At 39.5% G+C, this 18,269-nt stretch overlaps 10 protein-coding genes across 10 annotated transcripts, besides 1 other annotated feature; 4 read left to right on the top strand and 6 right to left on the bottom strand.

Annotated features, from left to right (window-relative positions):
* Nucleotides 1–948: 948 nt before the first annotated feature.
* On the bottom strand, nucleotides 949–2,328 carry BEWA_054060 (hypothetical protein; the record flags this gene model as incomplete). Its single annotated transcript, XM_004832745.1, has 1 exon — nucleotides 949–2,328. The coding sequence occupies one exon, from the start codon at nucleotides 2,326–2,328 to the stop codon at nucleotides 949–951; it is 1,380 nt and encodes a 459-aa protein (XP_004832802.1).
* A 214-nt stretch (nucleotides 2,329–2,542) lies between these two features.
* BEWA_054050 (hypothetical protein) lies at nucleotides 2,543–4,786 on the bottom strand (the record flags this gene model as incomplete). The annotated part of the gene is made up of 1 exon (XM_004832744.1): nucleotides 2,543–4,786. One exon carries the CDS (start codon nucleotides 4,784–4,786, stop codon nucleotides 2,543–2,545), a length of 2,244 nt encoding a protein of 747 aa, XP_004832801.1.
* A 133-nt stretch (nucleotides 4,787–4,919) lies between these two features.
* BEWA_054040 (soh1family member protein) lies at nucleotides 4,920–5,555 on the bottom strand (the record flags this gene model as incomplete). The annotated part of the gene is made up of 2 exons (XM_004832743.1): nucleotides 4,920–5,233; nucleotides 5,357–5,555. The coding sequence occupies 2 exons, from the start codon at nucleotides 5,553–5,555 to the stop codon at nucleotides 4,920–4,922; spliced, it is 513 nt and encodes a 170-aa protein (XP_004832800.1).
* A 593-nt stretch (nucleotides 5,556–6,148) lies between these two features.
* Nucleotides 6,149–6,356, top strand: BEWA_054030 (ubiquitin, putative; the record flags this gene model as incomplete). The annotated part of the gene is made up of 2 exons (XM_004832742.1): nucleotides 6,149–6,157; nucleotides 6,237–6,356. 2 exons carry the CDS (start codon nucleotides 6,149–6,151, stop codon nucleotides 6,354–6,356), a joined length of 129 nt encoding a protein of 42 aa, XP_004832799.1.
* Nucleotides 6,357–6,777: 421 nt separating this feature from the next.
* BEWA_054020 (hypothetical protein) lies at nucleotides 6,778–8,169 on the top strand (the record flags this gene model as incomplete). Its single annotated transcript, XM_004832741.1, has 1 exon — nucleotides 6,778–8,169. The coding sequence occupies one exon, from the start codon at nucleotides 6,778–6,780 to the stop codon at nucleotides 8,167–8,169; it is 1,392 nt and encodes a 463-aa protein (XP_004832798.1).
* A 636-nt stretch (nucleotides 8,170–8,805) lies between these two features.
* Nucleotides 8,806–8,829: a sequence feature (AT_rich).
* Nucleotides 8,830–9,144: 315 nt separating this feature from the next.
* On the top strand, nucleotides 9,145–10,017 carry BEWA_054010 (zinc finger protein DHHC domain containing protein; the record flags this gene model as incomplete). Its single annotated transcript, XM_004832740.1, has 1 exon — nucleotides 9,145–10,017. One exon carries the CDS (start codon nucleotides 9,145–9,147, stop codon nucleotides 10,015–10,017), a length of 873 nt encoding a protein of 290 aa, XP_004832797.1.
* A 157-nt stretch (nucleotides 10,018–10,174) lies between these two features.
* BEWA_054000 (hypothetical protein) lies at nucleotides 10,175–11,278 on the bottom strand (the record flags this gene model as incomplete). Its single annotated transcript, XM_004832739.1, has 2 exons — nucleotides 10,175–10,989; nucleotides 11,113–11,278. The coding sequence occupies 2 exons, from the start codon at nucleotides 11,276–11,278 to the stop codon at nucleotides 10,175–10,177; spliced, it is 981 nt and encodes a 326-aa protein (XP_004832796.1).
* A 1,870-nt stretch (nucleotides 11,279–13,148) lies between these two features.
* BEWA_053990 (hypothetical protein) lies at nucleotides 13,149–14,324 on the top strand (the record flags this gene model as incomplete). Its single annotated transcript, XM_004832738.1, has 1 exon — nucleotides 13,149–14,324. One exon carries the CDS (start codon nucleotides 13,149–13,151, stop codon nucleotides 14,322–14,324), a length of 1,176 nt encoding a protein of 391 aa, XP_004832795.1.
* A 250-nt stretch (nucleotides 14,325–14,574) lies between these two features.
* On the bottom strand, nucleotides 14,575–16,117 carry BEWA_053980 (signal peptide containing protein; the record flags this gene model as incomplete). Its single annotated transcript, XM_004832737.1, has 2 exons — nucleotides 14,575–14,615; nucleotides 14,827–16,117. 2 exons carry the CDS (start codon nucleotides 16,115–16,117, stop codon nucleotides 14,575–14,577), a joined length of 1,332 nt encoding a protein of 443 aa, XP_004832794.1.
* A 701-nt stretch (nucleotides 16,118–16,818) lies between these two features.
* BEWA_053970 (hypothetical protein) lies at nucleotides 16,819–17,655 on the bottom strand (the record flags this gene model as incomplete). Its single annotated transcript, XM_004832736.1, has 1 exon — nucleotides 16,819–17,655. One exon carries the CDS (start codon nucleotides 17,653–17,655, stop codon nucleotides 16,819–16,821), a length of 837 nt encoding a protein of 278 aa, XP_004832793.1.
* Nucleotides 17,656–18,269: the final 614 nt, after the last annotated feature.

Raw genomic sequence — 18,269 nt, 5'->3', positions numbered from 1 at the left:
AAAGTATCAGGGAAATGCGCAAGTTTCGCCTCTCCTCTATGCTCTGGAAATCTCTTCTTATCCTCCCAAAATTCAGATGGACTAACGTCCAGTTAGTTGGCCTAATCGTAGTCTATAGCGCCTATTGGTCTTATAGGCACAGTGAATGTCGCTAGATTTGTCCCTTTTCTGATCTATCAGATCCTCCTTTGCTACTTTCACGGAATGACGTCCAGCTATTGCCTTAAATGGACAAGTTGTACCAAAATATCGCAATATTCACTATAAAATCACCGTTTTAGTAGACCAGTTGAACTTTAAACGTTTAAAAAATGACCATAAAAGACTAAAATCCAAAAACTTGGCGTACGACAGCCAAAGTCCTCTTTAAGGCCATAAAAGGAGCCTCTATGATCAAAAAATATGAATAATAGTGTACTGTAGCATAAAGGGTACAGAAAGTGATAAATTAAAATAAAAGTGAACCCAAAGTCCCACACCTACCAACGGAGGTACACTTCGGGGTTGACAAATTGTTCCAAAGTGGATTTGTAGACTTTCATAGTTTGCTTGTTTGATAAATCTTTATGTTTCTGTTAAGGTATTCTTGTAAGTTACCCTCAATAATGACATGTTCTGGGACTAAAATGACCTTGGCTTTAAGGTACCTCTGGAGTGTGTATATTAAAAATGGGCGATTCTTCAAGTGAATTGAGTCTTTAGAAAGCGCTAAATGTTTTTATATGGTATGTAGTGAAATGAGGAAGATGTATACATATAGTATTAGATGTGGAATGGATTTTTTGATCTAAGGGATACTTGTTTCATTCACTCTGAAAACCGTATTCCCATGGTCAAGTAGTTGGACAGTGCTAACCAGTATGATATAACTGCAGAGCGTGAAATATTTTTACCACAAGTCCTAGCATTCCAGTATACCAACAAGAGAGAAGTCTAGAGGGGAGTACATTACAGACGAGCTATTAGTCGTGCAATTAGAGCGGGTCCCTTCCATATTCCAAGACCGATGAGACCACCTATGCCAGGAGTAACTGATGCAGTAATTATACCCTCTGTTTTTTGAAAAAAGTCGGCTATCTGCTTACCAATGCTCGGTGGAGGATCAGGAAAATGTATATTCTTAAGCTCGTCCAGGGCTCGCTTTAGTGCATTACCCTGTAGTCTAGTAGTTCCTCCTCCGGATCCAAGATATTTAGACCATACTTTGGCACCTTTGGTTTCTCTGTGAAAGTACTTGTATGTGGTATGGTGGGTAGCATTGATGGACAGTTCAACAAGGAGAAGCCTATCCAGAGACTCAGGACTGTCTCCTAGATAGTACGCAGATACACTAAGTAGAAGGTCAGTAGAGTCTATACCAGAAAGTTGAGTATCATTATGACTAACACTCTTGACATTAAAGAGACTACCTCTCAGAGAATACTGCAATCTGTAGTAGCCACCACCGATATGACTGAGTAGCACAGCTACAATTATCTTTGCATTAGTATTTCTATAAGGGTATTTTCCATCCGTCTTAGAGAGATCTAGGGCCAGGGTAGGAGTAGCAACGTCAGTAGATTTATCAGATACCTCGATCCATGATTTTAGATTTCCAGCGTTTATTCTGAAGTATCTCTCCGGTCTACTTTGAGCGACAATGAGAGATGGTACAGACCTGTTCCAGTAAACAAATATAAACTTTACATTTTGAACGGATGGAAGTCCAGATGGCCAACTGCTACCATTCTTGAAGCCAGAGAGTGAACCAGGAAAGGAATTACGAATATGATGTCCGTAGTAGGGAGTACCCGGTCCACTGCTATAGTATACGCGGAGTTTTTGTTGGCTGCAACTGGGACAATTGTAATTTCTACCACTACCCTTCTGCCCGATGTCTATGAGGTGAGCTCCATTCTTCAAGCAGTTTTGTTCATCAAGTTTTTGCCTGAGAGTATTAGCATCGTTTATATCTCCATTCTTAGTCCAGGTATTACCACGATTGTTGGTATAGTACTCATTATCTCTCTCGCCAAGTTGAATTAGTAATGGTTTAGTACGAGTGCTATCCAATGACCAGTAAAAGACAGAAATGGATTCACAACTTGAGAGGTTAGCTTGTTCAAAACCATTTTGTTTTGATCTGCTATAAAAGATACCAGTGATCTTTTCCTTAGGATTCTTTGGAGTATGTGTTAACTTTATGTAAGTTCCTTCTAAATCAGGATACCACTCCTCCGTCAGATTAACTCTTCCACTATTACTTTCATAATAGTATCCTCCTTTCCCATCATTTTGAGTATTTTCAGGACGTTTAGTAATGTCTATGGTAACCTCTTTCTTGCTCATCCTCCATTTTCACCCACTAGTACACTAGTTTCTCTCATGGTATCTTTAACTCCATACTCTCCTTACCCATCATTCTTCCATGATAGTACTCCATTAATGTCTCAACTGGTGTGAGCAGAGAGTTACCATGGATAGAAAAAATTGTATTAATATCAATATGAAATGTTCCATTCCATATTTATCCTAGTTGTTCCTATCAAATATATGCACCTATCTAACACAAATGCTTACCTCCATAATCTCCCCTCTTCACAATCTGTACCGCTATATTTAAAACTGGTGAATAAAAATCGACAATTATACCATCCAATTCATGAAATGCATTAAATTCTCCACCCAAACATTTTCTAACTGCATTATGCAAATTCCCGGTTGTCGGTCTAATCGATATAGGAATAGGAAGCTCTATATGCTTTGTATATTCCCTATAAAATTCTGGTCTCTTGTACTTTTGAAGCAGTAATACTTCTTGCAAATTAGCATCCATAATATATCCCATTTGGGTATTCGTACCCATTCCTCCATCAAGACTTTCCGGTCCAACTGCGTAACCATGACCTGAATCCAACGCCTGACCAACGTACTGGAAGAGTGGAAATGAAAGTTTTTCCACCCATTCTTCATCATTTATAAATTCTACAGACCTTAAAATTTTTGCTGCAGATTCCAAGTCGTTTATCATTGATGGATCATTGTAAATTGTCTCCATAAGAGAATCATAAAGCTTTTTGTTCACAACCCTACTTTCCGTCATGCAGTGCAAAATGCGAGAAACCTGGTCCATACCTACTCTGGTATTTTCTATGTACGGGAAAATGGAAGCGTATAGAGAGTGGATGATGGGAATTGCCAGTGGACCATGTACTGAGGACTCTAAAAGAATAATCAGGTCGCCAAGTTTCATCTTAATCCGCATAGCTTGTGTCGAAATTTTGTCCGTATATACAAGGCTTGGCGTGTTTGTAGAGTTGGTAATTTCAGAAAGACTCTCTGGTGAGACCAACATCGGAAGATTTGTGGACGTATCGCCTGTCAACATTTCTACGTCATAGGCTATTTCTTTGTTTGTACCAGCGATACTAATTTCACCATGTATCCTACTCTCAGAGGCCGCCAAAAGGTAAACCTTTGAAAAAGCTCTAGTGATCAATGTTTCATCAATCCTGTACAACTTTAGTCTACAGGAAATAGACAAAAGTGGCACAATATGTTCCAATAACCCTTCATTTATGACACTATCAACAACGGGCAAGAGAAGCTTTCTGTCTTTCCGCACCAAAATGGTCTTCAAACATTGTAATGCAAGTAAACGTGATGGCACATCAACCTCTAGTAGCTTGTTAATATGTTTTGAAACGAGCCTTGCTTCATTGTACGCACTAGAAATATATAATCTTGACATGCAAGTTAAAAGGGTGCAATATTCTTTCGCTGCAAGTTCCTGGATAACTTCACCACTAAGCTTCTTTATCAAGACCTTTCTAACAACTTTGCATTGTCTGAAAAGGTTTGCTATTGCGATAGATGGAGACAGGGCATCTCTCAAACTCATATGCTCAATAAGATATTCTGTATGTTTTCTCAACATACAATTTAGCATGCACACAGGTTCGCTGTATATGCTTGTTGAAATATCTGATCTGTGTCCAAGCCATAATTGCTTCAACAGTGGTATCTGCAAAAGTAAAGTCATTTTCTCCTCATTATTCATGTAGTTGTACTTGAACAAGAGGGATTCTAGTGCCAGGCAAACTAGGCCATCGTCCACATATTTCAGAGTATAGATACTCTGGAGCAAAGCCAATAATGTTGGAGGATCCATTTGGTATACATGATCTTCTATCACCTTCATGACTTCATAAATTAGCTCATTTGTACATGCCACGTTTGCACCATTGAGAGTTGTTAACAGCGACAAGATTGGAGTCGTAAATGTAAATTTAGGTTCACATATGGACTCCACAATTAGCTCTCGCACCATAGGCACAAGTTCCTTCACACTGTAAATACGAACTAGTCGAGATAAAATGGATAATTTGTCTCCTAAGTTCACATTTTCATCTGTATGGATGCTGCGATAAAGTAGGTTGAGAAAGTGAGAGGTTTTTTCACTCTTTAGAGCATAAAGTGTATTGAATGCTTGTACCCGAGTTTTAGATTGCAGATTTGCGATGTTCTCACCAAGTATTTTTACAATATTCTGGAGAAAAGGACTAGACAACAAATATTTTTCCCGAAAATCTGTGGATGAATTTGATATTTCAGGGAGTAGATTTTCCAAAGCATGCAACCCCTTTGACAAATACGCTTCAATGTCTCCGTCTACAACATCCATATGTGCCAAAGAATCCAATTTCAGGTACAAGTTTGCTTCATCATTTCTCATGTATGTATTTATATCCCTTAAATCTTCAAACCATTCCAGATTCTTCTGTAGGTCCCTTACAGTCTTTTTCATTATTGCTCTATCAGGTCTATAATTTGTATCATCCACAAGTCTAGATTGATGCATGCGCATTCCCCTTGTCACTTTAGCATCTTTTTTAGTGCCTAACACCTGTTTTGTCTTTTTGAGCGTAGAAAACCATTCTCTATTCCCGATCGTATTTGAAACAAATCCAGTGGTTGGTGATTTGCTCAGAGAGCGTATCAATGGCAATTTCGTGCGATAGTGACTCGACAAACTCATCGTCTAGTAATAACTCCAAAACCTTGATACAATACGGATACTTTACATACTTTATATACTCTGGTTGACGCCAGTACTGGAGGTATCTGATGTAGGCTTTGAAACGGTCATCGTTGAAGTAACCCTTGGAAGAAAGATGCTTCAGATAGTGAGCATTTGACAAGCATTGCACGAACTCCAACTCAACTTCGAAACGCAACTGGTCATCAAATATTGCTGTATGAATGTGTAATGATGAATGGAAGTCGGTAATAATGAGCAGAATGTAGCGAGTGTCTTTGAGTGAAACTGAGCCTGATGATGTGAATTGTAGCAAAATGGATTGTGTCTATTTGTGACCTATGGACTTTCCCGTAAAGACGTCTGGAAGGCATATCAGCCAGTCACAGTTATTCCGGATGAACCGCTTCTCTACAGTTTCGTAGCTCCAGTTTCCACCACTTGAAGAGCGTCTAGAGTATTGAAAATAATAGGCAGCATCTTTGTGTCTTTTGGCGATCCAGATTTTTCCACTATTTCCAGTGGGTGATTCTGCCATTATTAGTAGGTACATTGGCCCATAAATGAGCGTTAACCGTCCATTGATCCCTAAAAGGCCAGGCTGCAGAGTCTTTAGCTCCAGAGCCTCCGTGCTAGCGTCTAATCAGATCCCTCTGGGCATTACAGGGTCCATGAAGGTGATACATCATGTCCGGTGTATCCATAATGGACATTCCAACGTCAATTTACAGTCAATGGGTACACACCTCGTAGACTTTTGCTGCAGAGTGGAAATTTCCTTGGAGTCATCATTCCACTTTTCTCCTCTAATTATTCTTCCGGGTACCCTTGGTCCTCCGTCTTCCTTGCGGTACAACTACGCGTAAAATCTCACATTTCCCAGAGGTAAACGTCAAAGGTCCATATAGGCGCCAAATCCATGTTGCCACTTTCAATTTTCAGCTCTCGTCCTCGCTCTGCTCTTCTGGCCTAAAACTTACATTCATTTTGTGCTTTTTCAGTGCTTTGATCCGACATGTTAGAGACACAACAAGTTCGGCGTCTAAAACGTCGAGTGTTTGCCCGAAATGTGTCAACTCTGCAATGGGGGATTCCGTTGTCGTTCAGTTGACGTTTTTGTGGCTAATCAAAATGGCTCAGGTTAGTTTTTCATTAAATTGATCGGTTTATGGCTGTTTATCTCTCCATTGTGCCAAATTGCGATACACGAAACCTACAGATGATCGAAGTGATACTAAACGACCGTTTGGGACGGAAAATACGCGTAAAGTGCAATAGCGACGATACGATTTTGGATTTAAAGAAACTTGTCGCTGCTCAAACTGGTAAGAATTTGTGAAAAGTGAGCGGAATGCGAGCACTAGCAGAGCTGTAGGACGACTGAGTGATTTAATGGATAAGATGATGCCGTATGTAGTCTTTGTATGGTCATGATTGTCGTAAGAGTACGGTTGAAACCGTATGAGGTGAAGAGAACTTGGGCTCCTAGGCTGTTGGAGCGATAATTTGGTTTGCTGTAGTCCAAATTCTGAGGTTTGGTACATCCATGAGATCGGAGGACGGGTAGGTACTGGCAAATCCCATGGTAATGATGATCGCGGTGCCCATTTGCCATTCATCCATACTGATCATTCTGCTCACACCAGTTGAGACATGAATGGAGTACTACCATGGAAGATAGTATGAATGGATGGAGGATAGTATAGAGTTAGAGATACTACTAGGAACTACTGTAATACGGTGGTGGGTGAAGATGTAGTATGACCAAAAAAGTTACAATTGATATAGATAAAACACTAAAATCAGGGACTCTAAATGATGGTGGTAAACGCTACTACAATGATGAAGAACATAACGAAAGGGTGGATGTTATCCTAACTGAATCTCTTCAAAATCTTCCTGAATATGTAACACTCACTCACAAACCAACTAATGGTGACACTATTGGCAATATTAAATATAGCAATTACAAAGCCAGATCATCTGGTAGTGGAACTCATACAACGTTAATAGTATACTACTGGAGCGGAGATACTGAGTACAAAAATCCCTTGGTTGTTAAACTGAGCGGGGAAAAGGAGAAATACTACACTACTGATACTTCTACTAGTGGTAAAGAAAGGAACCCCCGGATTTGTAGCCTCTTCACTAACTTCAGTCAATGCGGTTCTGATACAAAAATAAATGATATTGCCCTCAAAGATACACTTGATAAGCAGAACTGTAAGAGGAACGAAGCCCATATTCTAAATCTTTCACAGAATGGTAGCACTACTTACCCATGTCCAAGTGGTTGCCAAAAACAAATTAGTGTATCAACTCACGGCTACTCAGATTTCACTTACTCTACACATTATATTCCTGGTTATGGTAATTTATCAGTCTCTGGCTTTAAAGAGGGTAGCATTTGGCAAGTTGGACTACCATCTATTAGGAGTATTTCGTCTATAACTGTGTATTTTATCTCAAACACTAATACCCCTATTGTAATTAATTATAACAAAGGTGGAGAGAAATATTTCAGGAGAAACAAAAGTACTGGAAATACTTGGACTGCAGTTTCCCAGGATAAAGCATTAAAACTTCTAAATGATCAAGAGTATTACCCCAAAGTTACTATCAAGTTGTCTATGCCTGCTAATGCACCATATCCGGATGAAGGTACTAAAATAAATATAACTGTAAGGAGCAGTTTTATTGAGGGTGGCTACTATATATCCCGGCATTCTCTATGTGGTGGACTATTTAAGGTCACTCAAGTTAAGCATGGTCAAGGAACTACCCTGGAGGGTATATCCTCTAATTATCCCATTGAGAGTGTAACTGCATATTATAATGGAGATGATTATATTACAAAAGATCCTATCTTGGTTGAGCTTGCTGTTAAAAATACTTCTAAAACCGGATATATATACTATGGAAAATCTACCGCTCAGGATAATTCATGGCGTGCATTTCTTAACTCAGGCACTCGACACAATGAAGCTTACCTTAGGAAGAAGCTTAAATCTATGAGAGAGACAAAGCTTTTACCCAGTAAAACTACAGATATTATTGAGACAACTCTAATAGTGACTGATGTATTAGCAGGAGGAGGTACTATGGGATATGGAGGATGGAAATTGTTTGGTGTCCTAGCAACTCGTCTGTAGACTACCCACCTGCCAATAGGGAGAATAGGACCAGGAGACCCTCCCTCTCTAGACTCCTCTCTTGTTGGTATACTCCAGGAAACTTGGAATCTCGGAGACTAGTCAATTTTCTATTCCCATATCTCACTTTCACCAGTCCTCCTCTATGCGCCACGCTCATAATCACCCATTCACCATTCCATGGCTCACATTATGCTCACCATACTCTGCAAATTCACAGTAAACACATTCTTTGCAGGTACGAGGTACGACAAGATTCGCATCCAAAAGTGGTACACCATTTACAAGGACCACATTACCCTCGAGGACTATGAGATCAAGGACGGGATGGGACTCGAGCTGTTTTACAACTAGTGGAATGTTCTGGCGGTGGTAGCAAATGTGCAGGTGTGACGTTGTGGAATCCTGTTCTTCTCTGGGCTCCCAGAGGTCGCCATAAAGCTCACTATGTTCGCATCATGCCCATCCGCCGTGCGGTGAAGTCGATGCTACTCCCTTGGCTAAAGCCTCAGTCATAATGACCAACGTACTGCCACTGGTCGCGGGTTTATCGAAATTTGCAAGTCGGGGAAATGTGTGACTTTTCCATTTTGGTATCTGGTGGAAAATTCCGCTTCGCCGTGTACATTATGGGACTTTAATTATAATTTTTAATTTAATCTTTGCGTGGCTGTGTAATCGCTTTTCTTGTGTAAACTGCTGGTGCGCGTTGTCGGAGCTTGGTGACACGTAAGTCGACTGTTTTGGTTTTCTGGCAAATTTTATCGGAGGTGGAGCTTTAGTTTTGGATTCGTGGCTATAAAAGTGTATAATGAGCGCTTTTCCAGACGCTGTGCGTTTTAGGGTCGCAGGAAAGGAAGATTCGTGTCTGTGATCGCAAAGGGCAAATTGGAGGATATCGCAAACTGACTCTGGTTCGTCTGCCGTATGACTGGACTCGGCTCTCTGGGTAGTCGCGGATCTGGGCTCTGCAAAATGGGATACCGCATGGAAAATGGGTATACTAGGTTCCTAGTATCGTTCCTCACCTTTGTGGTAATGTCCATACCCTTTATTTTCTTTGCCATTTACCACGTGAGGTACTGCATTGACAATGGCATGTCTGGGCTCTCAGTTCTGGGCATCGTTTTGGGCGTCGTCACGTTTCTCGCATTCATCATCACCTCGAGATCAAACCCCGGAGTCATAAACAAACAGGTCTACCCAGCGCGAGTTTATGACGAGCTAAAGGGCAAGTACAGAACGACAAATCCACCCAGGCTCATTGACACTACCATTAATGGACAGGTTCTCAAGGTCAAGTACTGCATTACCTGTCATATCTACAGGCCCCCGAGGACGGTACACTGCTCAGATTGCGATGTGTGCGTCATTAGGTATGACCATCACTGTCCATACATTGCAAACTGCGTTGGATATCACAACTACAAGCGCTTCCTTGTCTTTGTACTGCTCTGCTCTCTCTACTATACCACCCTAACGGTCGTCTCGGTGATACGATCAATCGAGTTTTTTCAACAGTTCTCCGATGCCATTGCGGACAAACCGGTCGAAATCATTGGCACGCTTGTAAGCGCAATAATCACATTTATGAGCTTGTGGGTAATACTAGGACTTTTTATCTTTCACATGTTTCTAATTTCAAAAAATACAAGCACATACGATAAATTCAAGGAAAATTATGTCGACTTTAACCCATTCAATCGGGGGTTCTTGACAAACTGCTGGAACGTGCTACTCTACTGGCAAAGAAAAAATAGAGGAATTACAAGCGTATACCAACCAAATGCAATGTACAAGATGCATGAACGACTCTCACAAGATATTGTCACGCCAAAGAAGGCGTAAATTTAATGTTTATATTTTTAAATGAATGAATAAGTTGAGATTGGCAGCTCTTTGTCTACCAGACAAATGTTGGTCGGGAATCTTGTTCTGTGGAGATCTAGTAGCAGCATGGCCATCGTTACTGCCTGATTGAACGGTCACCTCCCTGTGGATTAATTCAATCATTTGTCCTCCTTGAGTCTGAATTAGTTAATCTTCCGGATATAAGCTGCCATAAACCACCCTCTTTCTTAAAATTCTTTACATGAATTTCTTCATTGTTAGCATTATTTCTGACGTTTAATGAAACCTCGGTTGGTGTATTCCCTTTCAAGGACACTCTTACAAATTTGCAGTACTCATTAGCTCCAGCCCTCCATATGCTTGTATCTCCCTCCTTAACCTCGTTGAAATGTTTGTTATCCTTTGGAAAATATTTCTTGGAGTCTTTTCCAGATTCTTCATCTACATTGGATTTATCTGGGTTAGAAATATCCAAAGTATTTGGATCCGTGGTGATCATTTGTTGGGATTTCTGGGTAGCTCCATTAGCTTGTGGAGATGCTTCTTCCTTAGATTCAGTTGGTTTTGGAGCGTAGGTTCCTTCGGGTTTATCATTAGGCTCTGCATTCGCTTCTAGATTATCCCTGGCTGCTACTTGAGATCCTTTTTGCTTCGCAATATCTTGCAGTTCCTCTATCTTCCTATCATATCCATCCTTCTCAATAGAGACCCATTCACCGTCAGCATTCTTTTCAAAGTACACATAAGCATTTTCAAGAGAGATTAAAAGTAGAGATGAATCTCCCTTGGACGATAGTTCAGCGAATGTGCATTTCTCATTTCCAGAAGATGTCCATATAGAAGTCTGACCGTCAACAACAGACGTCATTTTGGAACCACTCTTCGGAGTATATGTGGTATGTTCCACTCCATTCTTACTATCTTTTACAATATCTACCTTGGAGGTATCTGGAGCTTTAATCTCCAGAACTACATTTATAGTTGGTATAAGTCAGAATTCTTCTGCATTAGTGATCGCACATTTGTTTTAATTGATGTGGTAGATTATAGGATGTTTGTCTCAGCCATCTTCTGTAGAGTTCCCCTGAGTACCTGAAAGGTTTCCCGTTTGCTTGTTCTGAGATGAAGCCTTTATGGCAGCTACTCTTGTATCAACTGATTTTTCCATCATTACATTGTACTTGGTACCAAATTCATCCCTAGCTGCATGTGACCAGTTACCAATGTTTTCGATTTCATAGATATCCTTTGAGTACATATGAGTTTCATGACCGTAGAATAGCTAAGCAAATACCTCAAATACCACCATTTAGAAACATGAACCTGTAGACTGAGAATTAGTCACAGATTCAGACTAAAGTAAAATATTTAGAGTCTTTATATTTCATCCATAGTTCTCTGCATTATCACCCATAGTCATTAGAAAGACTCTAAATTTAAGCTCCTTCAGGAGATACTCCAGACAGTGTGTAGACAGAGGCCTCCATAACTCCTTCCTGTATCTTCCAACAACCATTAATCCCACTACTCTGTATTCTATACATTCTTTTGAGAAGATTCCCTGTGGATATAGAAAGTGCCCATCGAAGAATAAAAAGAAAGTGGTGATAATTATCCCGACTTGTGAGACCACCTCTTCCTTCCTCATATGCTACACATTAAACACTTTTGAGTGGAAACTTTCACAAGATTTTCTGTACTTACTATTTTTGAGAGACCTTAGGGTACTTACGGAGGATCTACCATTCTTGAGAGTCTCTTATGAATAGACAAGTTGGTCTCATGGACTCACTCTCCAATAACATTTACCAATAATACGCATGAACATGAATTAGAGACTCTCTGGTTGTTCTGAGAGACAAAAGTTATCTGTATGATAGGTCACCTGGATTTAGAACACTAGTTGGATTACAGAAAGATTAATGGTCAATCGTTATAGGTGGTAAGAGGAATGATTATAGATACTCTTCCTTTCTATCATTCATTCCCTGGGTGTATGTCATTATACATTAACCTTGCAGACACTACGGATTTTTACACTCCGTAAGTTTTGGGGGCACGAAGACCTCCTAGTAGCTGCAATTCTCCGACGTTATCCTCCCCTGTCTTTTTGTTTAAAGCTGGTGATTTTCTCGCAAGGCTACCTTGGCTTTATGACGAATTTATGAGAGTCCTTTCTTTGGAACACATTATACATGTCGTCTATTTCAGGGTTTTAATGGCCATTCCTCGAGTTCCTGGTCGTTGACGTCTTCCAGGGCATTATTTGGAGTCGGAATTTTACATTCCATTTATACTTAACCATTTGCTTATATGTGTACAGTCTATTCACTCGGAAATGCCGTTAAAGTGGCTATTCCTCTTATTCCTATCAGAGTCAAGTTCCCACTCTCAATTGTCAATTTTAGGGTTTTTATGAGATGTAAATGTTTGTATAAAATTCGTGTATTAACTTATTCATGTTCATGGTAATCTATCAAATTTTGTGGAAATTTATTCTTCTGGATTGCGTAGAGGGTGTCTTAGTCATGCGCAAAAGTTTGGTCTTCTTGAAGGAACCTTTACCATAGACACCAATGAAGAACTCTATTACGATCGTTCCTTTGGGTTAGTAGCTTCAAAATATGGAGATTCTGTAATTATGCAAGGCTACTGGGAATGAATGGCAGACTTATGGAGAGACATGCTGAAGGATCCAAGTGAAATGTTTGGTCGGTTGAACTCTGGTTGTGGCTCTACCATGTTATGAGTAAAAATACTGTACCACAATCTGTAAAGGATATGTGTTGGGAAAGGTCTTCTCATCTGGTGAAGAGTTTGATAGGGTTATCTCCTTTGTGCCAAGTAGTGATGCCCAATGTAATGCTGTCCATGGTGACCATACATTGTCTGTAAAACTCTCGTTTTTGAGGTCTCTACTAAAGGAATGTACATTGAAGTTGAGTGTAGACATCTTGAAAACGAGGTACTCTAATGCTGTGATAACAGTATATATAGGTTCCTCATCTACAAATGGGCTCATTAAAGTCTTGTTGAAAGGGGTTTTGTTAAATTATGGATCTAGTGAGGGATGATGGATGGTTGTCTGAAGAGCAGCTGAGGATGATTTCTTGCCCTGAACATGGAGGATGGGTGGTAAAGCATCTACACTCAAGTTAAAGCTAGATATAAATGGAAAATGTGGAGAGGATAAAGACAGATGTAATTGTGATAATTCTGGCAAGTTTGTCGCCGAAAAGAAGACAGATGATCCAGTAAAAGGCTTTACTAAATATGCGCACAGTGTAACAAGTGGAACATTTACTCTAGATGGAGAACTGAAGGATGGAGGTAGGATAGTAGGTTTTGCGGGAACAAGAGGACAACCCATACATAAGGTCAAAGAGGTATCGGTCTACTACTGGGATCAGGCAGAAACAAAACCCCTCCTACTTGAAGTTAAATATGGTGGTGGTACAACTATCTATTATGTCAGCAGTGGTAGTAGTAATGATTGGGTTTATCATGGGATACTCCAAGGTCCAGCTCTTGAACAGAAGCTTGACGATCTTAACTGCCAACATAATAGTGCGGTAACTATAGATCTTAGCAAGACTCGTGCTAAGGATAGACACTCATACTGTTGCGGTGGTAATCATAATGGTGGTGCTCAAGGCTCTAATAGGGTCATTGTTAAGAAACAAGAAGTTTCCTGTAATCAACAGGATCACATCTCAACTCGCCTTACATACTACAAACATGAGGTTAATACTAGTTCTGGTACTGGAATTAAATTAGCAGCTATCAAGTACAATGATAGTAGAGGTAAAAGAAAGAGAATAGAGATTCCTGGTTTTGTATTACCTACCAATGATTCGGTAAAGGTTTATGTATTTTATTGTAACAACAATCCTAAACTAGTATACGTAGAATCTACTGTGCAGACTAACGTAAAGGGATGGTTCAAGAATGGTAGTGGTGATACATGGGAACCATTCTCTGGTATAAATGAGAATAGAGAACCGGAAAAGATTACAAACTGTAACAATGGCTTTAAAGAACTTGTGAAGGAACTACAGAATTCAGGATGCAGTCTATCTCAATGTACTCTAGTACCTCCCAAACCTGCTCCCCTTCCTCAACCTATATCGGGCCAAGCTAGGGGAGGATCTGGTGTTGTTGGTAGTAGCCCTCCTGGTAAAAATTCTAAAGGTCCTAATCTGTATATTATCGTCCCTTCTGTCCTTGTCCCATCTGGCTCTCTGACCGTACTAGCCTACTGGGCCTATACACATACCAGAGATCCCTGGGTACGACAAATATAATGTTTGATATGGATCCTTGAAGGTTTAAAATACCAAAGATGATCTGTACCAGTTACAAACATGTAACCGTAAAATAGAAATCTGCCGTTTTAGGCAGACAATTCTGAGGGACTCCATAAAACTTGGACAAGTCCTTCAAGATTAGTGCTTCGTGTTTATGTGAATTTGCATGTCACATTTTGTCTTAATTTGTTTGTTTGTACCATACTCTCTTCTCTACTGGTGGTTGTGAGGTTTACTAGTGCATGCTCTAATAAGCAAGTTGTGGAAGTACTCTCAAGACATATACCTCTATAACAAAACAAGTAACGTTGAATATCAAGAGTTAAGGTAAAAGACTCCCTAGCATTCCAGTACACCAACAAGAGGGGAGTCTAGAGGAGGAGCTAGTACCTACCAAGGGTAGGGAGAACATACTGCATTATATCCATAGGGAGTAGTCATAAGGAGTCACTATTGAGAGGCTATTAAGATGGAAGAGTAGTAGAAGGATTAGTCACACCACTCTTGAGATCTTTTAGCTTCTTGTCAAACTCTTCCTGTTGGAGGTCCTTCCAGCCACCATCAGCATTCTTCTCAAAATATTTATAGGCAATTGAATTTTTCTCTACTACAACTATCTTAAGTAATTCCATAGACCCCTTCTTATATATAAGACAAGAAAGGCAACGATCATTGGCTCCACCATTCCATAGTTCCTTATTGGCATCAACAACGGATGTAATCTTGGAAGTATCCTTTGGATAATACCCCTGGAAGGATAGTCCAGACGCATTTTCTGTATGCACAAGTATCTTGGAGGTATCCGGGTTAGAAAGGTCTAAAACTTCTCCCATAAGTGTCGCAAGTTTACCATTAAATTCATCCTGCTTTATCTCATTCCAGTTACTGCTATTCTTTTCAAAGTACTTATCGGTATATCCATTATCATCCTTTAAAAGTATTGTAAGGAGAATAGAGTCTCCCTTTTTATGATGCTTTACGAATACAAACTCTTCCTTTCCAGAAGCGGTCCATATCGAAGTCGGACCGTCAACAACAGTAGTAATCTTGGAAGTATCCTTAGGGGTAATTTCACTGAATACTACTCCATTACTATCTTTTATGTCCATATTTACCTTTGATTTATCAGGGTTAGAAAGGTCAAGAGTAATGGGAGTGGTAGGTTTAGGAGCGCCTGCTTGGGAAGTAATAGAGGAAGTAGTATTTGCAGGAGACGGAGGGACCTGTGGAGTTGATGTAGCCGTCTGATTTGGTTGTTCAACAGGTTTTTGAGGAGATCTAGAACTATTTCCACTAGATTGACTAGCACCATAAGAGTGTTGTTCTTCATCAACTTCAGAATTAGTACCAGTCCTTGTGGCGACAGTAGATGAAGTTCCACCTTGAGCAGTAACCGTTTCACCAGAATCACGAGTTTGAGGAGCTCTCGAAAGATCTGTGTATCTGGACCTTGGAAGTGTGGTAGTAGTTTGTGAACTGAGTGGCTTCTCTGCATCCTCGAGAGATGAACCAGTAGTGGTAACAGAGCTGCGTCCGGAAACATCTCTGGCAGGCTTGTTGAGTTCCTGAACCTCTTTGTCTTTAACTTGCTCCAGAGTTTTATCGTTTGGGAAATTTACAGGTTTTTGAGGTGGACTCCTAAGATTCCCTGTAGATGCTTCCCTGGAACCTCCTTGTACTGCTTGAACAGTAACTCTGTCATTCGTTTTACCTTTTCCAAAACAACCAAAGCAACCTGCACTGCATAGTCTCACTAGACACACTGTCCATAGTACTGCCAGAACCCTCATCCTACTCCCGCTTCTCAACTGGTGTGAGCAGAATGGGCAGTATGGAAGAATGAATGATGATAACTATGTAAAGAAGAGACTAGAACAATACGCAATAGGCGTGACAAAAGACTATAGGTCTAAACAAAGGGCACAAATACAAATTTGTATTCTAACCCAAAAGACAATAGACTACAAAGAGCACTTTTTATACTCACTGAATTGCTCTATGTATAGAGTGATGTGATATATTTCAACACTGACAAAGAGGAAGATGGAGGTGTTGGTTTCGAAGGAAGAGAACAATCTCTTCAGTGCTAAACTCTATGTTTAGTATATATATTCTTTGAGATGAAAAAGTGTTGACTGTTGGAGGTTTCCCGTTCCACCTGAATGTGTACGGTGGAAAGAATGAAGAGGTACTGAGAAGACTCCTTCTTCAAGCTTGATGGGAGATAGAGAATTGAAGAATTTAGCAAGATAATGGTCTTTGTGGACAAGAGGATGCTGAGTAAAATAGCATTTACAGATTGCTTTGAGAAAAACTGTAATTAATGACAATGTATGCAAAATTCAATTACTTAAGTTTAGGTGTCTATTTGACGGATATTGGTCTTTTATACCACAAAACCCAAATCATGCGATTAAAACATTTATTATTCCAAGAGAATGTCTATTTATATTCCAAATTCATTTGATATTGATTCTGAAGATTTCTGTACCTATCCCTCGTTTTGGATATATGCATTAATTTTCTCATCCACATTCTCGTCAATTTTGCTATTCCTCTGCAAAAGTTCTTTTAGAGCCGTGCGTTTACTATCGAAATCAACCTTTTTGAGTTTCTTCCACTTGTCATTTTCTCTGCAAAAATATTTTGACGTTGTTTTTCTATGAACATCCTTGACAGTGGCATGTAGAATATATGGATAGTTGTCTTTCATGTAAACCTTGGTCATTACTACCCTTCTTTGGGGCTTCCATACTCCATCAACAATTTTTGGTGTGTCATTCCAGATTTTGATGCCATCACAAGTCACTCTTGTGGCATTATACCCAGGTCTAGGGATGTAAAAACGAATTAAAAGTTTATCCATGAGAGTTTCAAACGCTTTACACTTTTCATTTTCACCAGAAGCTATGTTAAGGGTGAACGGTGTTATGTTATCTACATGTACTTTTAAATCCTTAGTATCCATTAATAAAACGTCACTCTTCCATAAATTGTCATGTTTGTAGAGTGTTTTCGTTATTACCACTGGGTGTAGGATAAGAGCCATTTGTGCAATCAATGGCTTTCCATCCTTTAGACGGAGTGTTATCATGACACATCTCTCTTCGTACAAGCTTTTCCATATCAGATTTTTCGATTCTACAATTGCAGTTATAAAAGACGATTTATATGGAATTATCAGCCTTGTTTCTATATCATCTACGATGTAATCAAACGAACAAGAAATGGAATTGTTCGGATTAATAACATCAATAGGACCTCTATAAGACTCTATAGGTTTGCAGAGAAGAAGAATATATGTGAAAGAAACCGATAAAAGGTGCATGTTGTTTCCATTACGATGCTTGTGAGTAGGATACTACGAATTAATCACAATCATCACCCATGGGGTCCTTTTTTTGGCTCCTTTTAGTGACAAATGTGGTATAGTGGAGAAAGTATATGCTGGAATTATGGGAAAAATTTTCTAGTGGATTTATCTTGTTCTAATATCTCGTTTTCTTCCCACAATGGTCTAGTCTACACAATCGATTCTGTTATAAAATCCCTACTGAATGAATAAAGTACTTGTGATACTATACCATTATTAATTATAGAATTTTTGCTTGTATTATACCATTTCTTCTTCAGTACAAGTAGTTTTTACCCAGTAGATCAGGCACGGTATTTGTCACCAAAACACTCACTGCATGCATAAATAATGATGTTAGAATTTGTCATTTCATAATTATTCCAGAGTTGTTTCAACATAAAAAAGCTTGAGTTTCCATTATTTTCCACAAATTTCGGAAAATGATGCAACAATATATGGACCTTGTTCCACTGACACATTTTTTCTGGAGAAAAGCCAAGAACCTTTTCTATACATCAATTACCCCTTCATCCATATAAATTTAGCGTATGAAATCCCTTATATATACTTGCCCCAATGGTTTACTG

The sequence above is a fragment of the Theileria equi genome, assembly GCF_000342415.1.
Source record: "Theileria equi strain WA chromosome 4 map unlocalized gcontig_1105316255039, whole genome shotgun sequence".
In the NCBI taxonomy this organism is placed as follows: Eukaryota; Apicomplexa; class Aconoidasida; order Piroplasmida; family Theileriidae; genus Theileria; species Theileria equi.
Note: the sequence above shows the minus strand (reverse complement) of the source record. Positions and strands in the feature narration are given on the sequence as shown.